Raw genomic sequence first — 10,273 nt, 5'->3', positions numbered from 1 at the left:
TGGAGGTAGACTGTGGCTCCTTTCAAAAGCAAAACAGACCCTCCTCTTCTAAGGAACTTGGTTCCCCTCATGGACACACACCTGGGTCCCGGGGCCTCCCGCTGCCTTGCTGCATACCTGGCACTGGAATGTGCCTTTCCCCAGCGAGGTCCTGGGGCTACCAGCATTCAGGAGTCACTGTAAATACAGGAATCAGGAGTGGTTTTAAATGCTTCTTTATTCTTACAAATACTGTAAAAATTAATATAAAAAGGTGAGCATGCTCAGTCTTTTCCTCTTATCTACAATAACAAATGGTTTGAGAAGTCGTTTTTCTTACAAATGTACCTTAGCTGCATCAATAAGAGTAGATGTAGAAAAGCTATCATTATAAAAATAATTTAAGGGAAATAAACACACAGCTTCTCTCGAAGTTCGGTGGTGGTTAAGTCCAGGCTGTAGGTTCCTTCGCTCGCGCGTCCCAAAGGAAATGCAGCCGGCGCCAAGCGGCTCTCGCTGCGTCCCGGTGGGGCGCGCTCCGCACCCTGGCTGGTCGGGTCTGAGGTATCGGTCGTTGGTGAGTCTCTCCCGCCCCCGGGGCGCGCGTTACCGGCTGTCTGCGGCCCCGGCGGCCGGCAGGTAGGGGGAGCTGGGCAGCTGCTTGAAAAACTGCCGAAGGCCGGCCAGGTCCCGCGTGAGCTGCTCCACGCGCTGGTGCAGCTTCTCGTTTTCGGCCGACAGCTCCACCAGCTTCTGCTGCATCTCCTGGTTGCGCCGCTTGGCCTTGTCGCGGCTCTTGCGCACCGCGATGTTGTTGCGCTCGCGCCGCTGCCGGTACTCCGGGCTACCGCGGTCCGGGCCCCTTTTCCCCGCACTCTTCTCCCGTGCCGGGCCAGGTGCAGGGCTCGGCCCGGGGCTGCAGCGCGGTGGCTCGGGCGACGTGGGTGGTGTGGGTTGTGCGGCGGCCGCCAGGCTCACCACGGTCTGCGCGCAAGCGGCCACCTGCGCCGGCAGCAACGAGCCGGGCGCGTCGCCGTCTCCCCAGTCTGGCTCGCGCTTGAGCGGACGCGGGGCGGCTGTGCCGTGGGTACGCGCAAGGCCGCCGGGCAGCAGCTCCAGGGCGCCCGCACCGGCGCCTGCCGCGCCCGTCTTGTGGTTGCTGTTGAAGAGGTCGGCGAAGAGCTCGTCGTGGCACAGCTCCAGAGTGGGCACGGCAGCCATGGAGTCAATGTAGGCGCTGAAGTCGATAGCACTCTCGTCGTCGTACATGGCAAGGGCAACGGCGCCTGGCTCGGACAGAGTCCCCGACTCGCTGCCGCGGCCCGGCTTGCCCGCCCGGCCCGGCTCGTAAAAGGGTGCGGGCTCCGCGGGCCACGGCGCGCCGCGTGCCGGGCCGTCCAGGCTAAAGAGCGCGGCGCTCATGGCGGCGTCGAGCTGGGCTCCTACTCTGAGCGCGGTTGTCACCTCTCTGGGCAGGGCCCCGCCGCCTTTTCTAGCCGAGCTGACGCGCACGCCCCGCCCCGACTACAGAACCGCGGGGGCGTCCCGGGCCGTGGGGAGGGGGGCTGCGGGCGGCCGCGTCCGGCGAGCCCCCGCCCCGCCAGGCCCCGGAGCCACCGCCGAAACCCCCCGCTCCCGCCCCGCTGCAGTACTCCCTGCTGCTCCTTCCCTCCTCACCCCAGGCCCGCGCTAGAGGGGAAGGGGCGCTGCTTCTTCCCCGCCCCAGCTCCGGCCCAGCCCCTGCGCCTCTGCTGGGAATGACCCTCCCTCTGCCCGCACTCCGGCTTTTTCTCTTCTTCCTGTTTGTTGGGTTTGGAACCTTTTCGCTCTCGCACCCGGCAGTGAAATCAAAACCGGGATTTGGCCGCGGCTTGTCCCGGGCCGGTTCCCATCCTCAGGGGGAGCTCAAGCTGGGGGAGGGCGTCTCTGGTGCTGAAGATAGAGCCTGGGGACGTTCTCCAGCCACGGCTCCGGTCCCGGAGACCCTGGTCCACATCTGGGGCGGCTTGGAGGGCGCAATGGGAGGGGCCTGCTTCGCACTTTTCCGAGAATTCGGGGCCCAATTTGGCCCTTCTCAGGGGTCAAAGGCACTGGAGGTCAAGGCTCGGCGTCGCAGCTGGAACTTCCAGTCCGGGACTGCGGAACGCAGCAAATGGGAGAGGAGTCACGACGCTTGTCTGAGCCTCCGGCCGCCCTAAATATAGCAGCCTCCAGCGCGCGCTGATCCAGCCAGGCCCGAGGGCCGGCTGGAACCACGCAGAGCAGCGCAAACCCAAGGCCCGGAGGCCCTGTGCTCCCTGCGAGCTGACGTCCCTTCTAGATCTTCTAAAGCAGTGCCATCTCGTGGCGGTGTTTTCTGCTCCAGTTTGTTTTTGTTTTTGTTTTTTACTTCCGGGCTCTTTCTTGCCTCAGTATTCCAGAGAAGACCTTTTGAATCTAAAGCAGCTGGGTCTTCAGGAGAAAATTTGTACTTGCAGCTCTGATAGATTATTAAATTGCTAGCTCTTCATACCGTAAAACACATGAAAACACAGTATGGATTGATTTTGTTAGTTAAGTTTCCTGAAATTTGGTCATTTCTGGTCAACTCCATTTATTAAATCACTGTCCCTATTCAAACATGGCCTCTGTCTCACATTTATGCTTGCCTTCGGCTTCTCACATATCAGACATTGTGTCCAAAAACCTATGCTACACAAATTGCTCCAGTTTCTGCAAATTCCAGAGGTAATTTCTAATGATGTACTATGGATATTTAATAGGTTTCCTACAACAACAAACTTATTGCTTTATAATTACTTGGAGAGGACACACGGTGTTGATGTTACACTATTGATTAATTTCCTACGAAGGGTAAAACCGAGTGACACATGTAGTGTGGGCTCATGCATACCCAGACAAATTTCTCTGTTCTTATTTATTTAAAAACCCATAGAAACACTACTGAAGCCCTCTGCAATCAATTAGAGAATGTAAAATAAATATACAGAGGAACCATATTCTCATAAAAATAATTCGGTGTGATTAGTAGATTCAGATACCAGATTAAGATTGAGCTTGAGATGTTAGGCCAACTTTTTTTTTTTTTTTAAGATTTTATTTATTTATTTGACAGAGAGAGACCACAAGTAGGCAGAGAGGCAGGCAGAGAGAGAGAGGAGGAAGCAGGCTCCCTGCCGAGCAGAGAGCCCGATGCGGGACTCGATCCCAGGACCCTGAGATCATGACCTGAGCCGAAGGCAGCGGGTAACCCACTGAGCCACCCAGGCGCCCCTAGGCCAACTTTTTAAAATGTATTATGCACTAATTAGGGGCGCCTGGGTGGCTCAGTGGGTTAAAGCCTCTGCCTTGGGCTCAGGTCATGATCTCAGGGTCCTAGGATCCAGCCTCACATTGAGATCTCTGCTCAGCAGGGAGCCTGCTTCCTCTCTCTCTGCCTGCCTCTCTGCCTACTTGTGATCTCTGCCTGTCAAATAAATAAATAAAATCTTTAAAGATAAAAATGTATTATGCACTAATTAAATAACCACTTTTCGATTTCTTCAATATTTTCTTCCTTTTTCCAGAGGGAGTTACAGGGAGAGATCATAGACCAGCAAAGTATGGATTTGTTGTGACATTTTAGGGCAAATTACTTTTTAAAATATAATAGAAGTTTCGGGTTTTTTTTTTTTTAAGATTTTATTTTTATTTATTTGACAGAGAGAAATTACAAGTACACTGAGAGGCAGGCAGAGAGAGAGAGAAAAGGAAGCAGGCTCCCTGCTGAGCAGAGAGCCCGATGCGGGACTCGATCCCAGGACCCTGAGATCATGACCTGAGCCGAAGGCAGCGGCTTAACCCACTGAGCCACCCAGGCGCCCCAGTTTCGGGGTTTTTTGATGGTAGTTGTTCATAGTCCTTTCTTGAAATCTCCACGTTCTGCCCTTTCCTAGTCTACTATAAATTTATTCAAGATAAATACTGAGCTGTTCTTCATCATTTCTCATTGTTAGGGGTCTGTTTCAAATAATTACTTGAACCTCCTGAGTCTTTGGTATTCTTAGCAGAACTGCTGAAAGGAAGGCATCAAGTAAGAAAGCATTTCTGTAAAAGGTTGGAACCTTTGGATTCCCCATGTTTATAAGGACACTCCTATGCTGAGTACAGGTGAGATGGGCTTTCTAAACACATCAGTCTTTTAGAAATCCAGGAAGCTGAAAATGCTTAAAATTTTCAGGGGCATCTGGATGGCTCATAAGCTTCTGCCTTCCACTCAGGTCATGATCTTGGGGTCCTGGGATCAAGCCCCACATTGAGCTCTCTGCTCAGCAGGGAGCCTGCTTTCCTCTCTGTCTCTGCCTGCCTCTCTGCCTACTTGTGATCTCTTTCTGTCAAATAAATAAATAAGATCTTTTTTTAAAAAATTCAGTATGTTCTAGTATTTTTGAGCATTGTCAGGGTTAGAAAGTTACTTGGGTTTCCTCCTCTGCATTCATAACACAGTGACCATAACTCAGTTCTAATGAGGGATCGTTTTTCGACCCTTCATATGGCACAAGATGTGAAACAAAAACAGGTCTCCTCCCAATTAAAATCTGAAACAGTGCAAATGTTTTGTGAACAGTGGTATCTAAAGTGTAAAAATGAAGTTTTGAGAGGAAAGAGACTTTGCTGACTTTAGCGCCCTCTTCAGTTTATTACTCTCAACTATCACATTACATACTTTGTTAACCTACCTTAGGGCTAATTTTAACTTCCTGGTATATTTTTATGTGGTTTTTTGTGGGTGTGTGTGTGCGTGTGTTATGTTAGACAATAGTGAAGATACAAATATAGACTTTCTTGGGTAAATCTTACTCCAAATGTATTAATTTTGAAAAGGCAAGACAAGGGCCAATATAGTAAAAACTCAAGGTCCCTATGTGTTGGGGTCACTTGATACTATTAAATCCTATGTATTTTAATAAAAACCTACTGCGATAGGTAAGCATTTCTGTGTTCACTTCAGCCTCTGTCATTTGTGAGACTAAGCCCCCGGACTAAGCAGTAGCCAGAGCTGTGAACAGGTATTTGATTTTATGGGTCATTTGTCCAATCTGCCATATATTTTCTCACATTCCCTATAGTAAAAACACAAAGGAGAAGTGGTTTGCCTTCCCAACATGTCAAGTGGACTTATCCCTCAGTCAGCTTGTACTGTCTCCCTCCTTCCTGCCACAGCCCAGCTCCTCAGCTACCCCCTTGGTAGCACTTCTGTCACACTTGCTCATCCACAGAGCCACAGACCTCACAATCTTCCTCCTGCAAACCATTTTCACATGACCTCCAAGAGATCTTTGAGAAGGAAGATGTCGTCACATTACTCTGTTTTTCAGAATCTTCTGAAAAGTCCTTGGCCAAGACATTAGTGTTTCACTTTCCAACTATGAACCCTCCACTGCCCACTTCTTTAAATCCATTTCCTACCATAAGCAACTGACACATGACTCAACTCTGAATATCCTACAGACCTGCCTGGTCCCGTGTGTGTGATGCTGATGGTTCTGCTGACAGGGCTTTTCTACTGCTTGACTGGTCAGATCCTTCCACCAACTCTCTAGCCCTCCCAAAATGTCTTTCTGTTGCTTTCTGTGTCCCGTGTTAGCCAAATCAATAATTTCCTCATCTGATTTCTAAGAAAAAGACATTCCACGTATTGCCAATTATTAGGTGTATATTTCTTCATATTTTGTTGAAATTGGGATTCATATGACAGTTACCCAGTGTGTCAGTTACGATGTTTGTCATTGCTTGTATGTGGGTGTCAGAGGCTGGGAGTGAAGTCCTGGGGATGACCGTGGAGAGTGCCCTTTAAGAAGTTCTAAATCATAAACTCTTTAGGGGGAGCAGAGATTAGTGTTGTGTAGAAAGTCCAAACATGAAAGACTGAACTTAAAAGTGGTTCAGAGCAGACAAGCAGTGAATATGAAGTGTAGAAATATCTTAAGCAATATACCTGGCTTATATTTTCCTGTTTACATATATATTAGAGAGATGTATTATTAAAATCAATGTCTAAAGGAGACTGACTTCTTTATATGAGTACAGATTAGCAATTTTAAGAAAATAAGAGGAGCAAAGTCACTAAAAATAGTGGACTAGGGAACATCAGGGCTCTGTCCCTTCACAATAACAACTGGCAAAACTGTCAGGGTCAACTTTCATAGAAGTCTAAAATCTGGCCAAAAACTTACAACTAGAGGAAAGCATAATGAATAAAGAAGCTGGTTCGCTGCAATAGGAGAGTGTTGTGGCATTTAAAATTTCCTGCTTACTGTCTCCCTTTCTCCAGGTTGCTAGCATCAGAGGGAGTGATACAGACTCTATTCACAATGAACTGAGGATGTATGTTTGGATCTGTCCAGTAACTCCCCAAGGGAGCAGAGTAATGGGTGGCATTTGGGCATTTGCCAAAAACACATAAGAGCAAAAGCTAAGGCAAGCAATAGAAAGAACAAAAACCTGGGGAAGGAAGACTTTGGAAAAGGAGATAAATGTGGAGAACGAGCTTTTAAAAGCTCCTGCATTTGCCAGGAAATCAAGAAGTCCATGTGCATGCTCTGGATGTGTTGTGTACTCAGAAAGGGCCACACAGTACGCCAGTCTTTCAGTTCTGGCTGTACTTCATGCTCTATTCATTCAGGGTGTGAAACCTAAGGCAGAATTAATAAAAGCCTAGCTAAGCATCCAATCTGCAAAAAACCTATCTACAAAAACTAAAGTGTATGGTGAGGAAAGATATATATATAGATATCTATATATATAGATATCTATATATATATCTATATATATATCTCCTTCAGGTATTTAAGGTAACTATTAAAACAAAGGCTATATTTGTAAATCAATCAACATGATACCCAAAATCAATAAGAGAAAGGATAAATACCATATGATCATTTGAATAGATAAAGAAAAAGCATTTAACAAAGTACAACATCCACTCATTATAAAAACCTTCAACAAAGTAGGTTTAGAAGGAACATACCTCAATAATAAAGGTTTAATAAAACCTGCAGTGAACATCATACTCAATGGTGAGAAACTGAAAGTTTTCCCCCTTAGGTCAGGAATAAGACAAGGATGTCCACTCTTACCATTTGTTTTGTTTTATTTAAATTCAAGTTAATTAATGTATAGTGTATTATTAGTTTAAGGGGTAGAATTTAGTGATTCATCAGTTGCATACGACACACAGTGCTCATTCCATCAAGTGCCCTCCTTAATGCCCATCACCCAGTTACCCCTCCCCTGCCCACCTCCCTCCCAGCCTATCCACATGTTCCCTATAGTTAAGAGTCTGTTATGGTTTACCACCCTCTCTGATTTCATATTATTTTATTTTTTCTTTTCTTCTCCTATGTACATCAGTTTTATTTCTTAAATTCCATATATGAATGAAATCAAATGGTATTTGACTTTTTTCACTTAGCATACTACACTCTAGTTCTAACCACGTCATTGCAAATGGCAAGATTTCATTCTTTTTGATGGCTGAGTACTATTCCATTATATATATCACATCTTCTTTATCCACTCATCTGATGATGGACATCTGGCCTCTTTCCATAGTTTGGCTACTGTGAACATGGCTGCTGTAAACAGTGGGTGGGGCACATGTGCCCCTTCAAATCACTATATTTGTATCCTTTGGATAAATACCTAGTAGTGGAATTGCAGGGTCACAGGGTAGCTCTATTTTTAACTTTTTGAGGAACATCCATACTGTTTCCACTCTTACCACTTTTATTCAACATAATACTGGAAGTCCTAGCCTCAGCAATCAGACAACAAAAACAAATAAAAGACATTGTTAACAAGTCAAACTTGCACTGTTCACAGGTGATATGATACTATATAGAAAACCTGAAAGACTCCACCAAAAAAGTGCTAGGACTGAGGAATTAATTCAGTAAAGTTGCATGATACAAAGTCAATGTACAGAAATATGTTGCATTTCTATACACTAATAATGGAACAGCAGAAAAAGAACTAAAACAATCCCATTTGCAATTGCACTGAAAAGAATAAGAACCTAGGAATAAACCTAATCAAAATAAATAAAAGACCTCTACTCTGAAAACTATAAAACACTGATGAAAGAAATTGAAGATGACAAAAAGAAAGGAAAAGACATTCCATGCTCATGTATTAGAAGAACAAATATTGTTAATATGGCTATACTACCCAAAGAAATCTACAGATTTAATACAATCCCTATCAAAAGACCACCAGCATTTTTCATAGAACTGTAACTAACAACTCTAAAAATCTATATGGAACCACAAAAGATCCCAAATAACCAATGCAATCTTGAAAGAGTAAAGCAAAACTGGAGGTATCACAATTCCAGACTTCAAGTTATACTACAAACCTATAGTAATGAAAACAATATCATATGGGCAAAAAAATAGACACAGATCAATGGAACAGAACAGAATACTCAGAAATAAACCAAAGTTATATGGTCAGTTAATCTTTGGCAAAGCATGAAAGAATATCCAATGGGAAAAAATATCTTCAAAGAATGATGTTGGGAAAACTGGGCAGCTACATGCATAAAAATGAAACTGGACCACTTTCTTATGACTTGCCTCAAAATAAATTCAAAATGCATTACAGACTTTAATATGAGACCTGAAACCATAATCCTAGAAGAGAACAGAAGCAATAATTTCTCTGACATTGGTGTAGCAACATTTTTCTAGATATGTCTCCTGAGGTAAGAGATATAAAAGAAAAAATAAACTACTGGAACTGCACCAAATAAAAAGCTTCTGCAGAGCAAGGGAAACAATCAACAACTAAAAGGCAGCCAAGGGATGGGAGAAGATATTTGCAAATGACATATCCAATAAAGGGTTAGTATCTAAAATATAGATAAGGGAAATACAAATCAAAATTACAGTGAGATATCATCTCCTACCTGTGGAATGGCTAAAATCAAAAATCCAAGAAACAAGTATTGGTGAGGATGTGGAGGGAAAAACACTCATGCACTTTTGGTAGGAATACAAACGGATACAGCCACTGTGGAGAACAGTATGGAGGTACCTCAAATAGTTGAAAATAGAACTACCCTGTGATCCAGTAATTGCACTACTGGGTATTTGCCCCCCAAAACACAAAAACACTAATTTGAATGGATACATGCATCCTTATGTTTGTAGCCCCATTATTTATAATATCCAAATTATGGAAGTAGCTCAAGTGTCCATCAAATGATGAATGGATAAAGATATGCAAACACACATACACACACACACACTGGAATATTTTAAGCTATAAAAAGGAATGAAATTCTTGCCATTTGCAAGGCCATAGATGGAGCGAGAGATGGAGCTTAGCTAATGCTAAGTGAACTAAGTCAGAGAAAGACAAATACCATATGATCTCACCCATATGTAGAATTTAAGGTCAAAAGAAATAAGCAAAGTAACAAGAGAGGGAGAGAGAGAGAAGACAAACCAGAAACAGACTCTCAACTATAGAAAACAAAGTGATGGTCACCAGAAGGGAGGTGGGTGGAGGACTGGTGAAATAGGTGATGGAGATTAAGGAGTGCACTTGTCATGGTGATCACTGAGTTATGTATGGAATTGTTGAACCACTATATTGTATACCTGAAACTAATATAAAACCATGTGCTTACTGGAATCAAAATAAAAACTTAATTTAAAAAAGAGCTGAGGGGGGCACCTGGGTGGCTCAGTGGGTTAAGGCCTCTGCCTTCAGCTCAGGTCATGATCCCAGGGTTCTGGGATGGAGCCCCACATCAGGCTCTCTGCTCAGCAGGGAGCCTGCTTCCCTCTCCTCCTCTCTGCCTGCCTCTCTGCCTACTTGTGATCTCTGTCAAATAAATAAATAAAATGTTAAAAAAAAAAAAAAAGAGCTGAGGGGCACCTGGGTGACTCAGTTGGTTAAGCATCCAACTCTTGATTTCAGCTCAGGCTGTGATCTCAGGGTGGTGAGATTGAGTCCTGCATTGGGCTCCATGATTAGTGGCAAAAGTAGGCTTGGGATTCTCTCCCTCTGCCTCTCCCCCCTCCACGCATGCTCTCTATCTCTAAAGTAATAAAAAATCTTTAAAATAAATAAATATTAAAATTTAAAAGGGTTACTAAGGGGCACCTGAGTGCCTCAGTTGGTGGACTTGCTCCAGGGGTAATGAATTTAAACCCCACATTTGGCATAGAGCTTACTTAAATTGGAAAAAAAAGGGAGGCTACTAAATGGAGGAATATGCAAATAATATATATATATATATCAATAT

General features: G+C 44.5%; 1 protein-coding gene across 1 annotated transcript; it reads right to left on the bottom strand.

Annotated features, from left to right (window-relative positions):
* Positions 1-199: 199 nt before the first annotated feature.
* CEBPD (CCAAT enhancer binding protein delta) lies at positions 200-2,595 on the bottom strand. Its single transcript, XM_082718866.1, has one exon. The coding sequence runs from the start codon at positions 1,399-1,401 to the stop codon at positions 586-588; it is 816 nt and encodes a 271-aa protein (XP_082574992.1). The 5' UTR covers positions 1,402-2,595; the 3' UTR covers positions 200-585.
* Between the last annotated feature and the right edge of the window lie 7,678 nt (positions 2,596-10,273).

This window comes from Mustela nivalis (genome assembly GCF_964662115.1).
Source record: "Mustela nivalis genome assembly, chromosome: 2".
Classification (NCBI taxonomy): Eukaryota; Metazoa; Chordata; class Mammalia; order Carnivora; family Mustelidae; genus Mustela; species Mustela nivalis.
Note: the sequence above shows the minus strand (reverse complement) of the source record. Positions and strands in the feature narration are given on the sequence as shown.

Bases quoted from the DNA above. Each gene is read 5' to 3' on its own strand.
- CEBPD (XM_082718866.1), bottom strand. From the start codon at position 1,401: ATGAGCGCCGCGCTCTTTAGCCTGGACGGCCCGGCACGCGGCGCGCCG.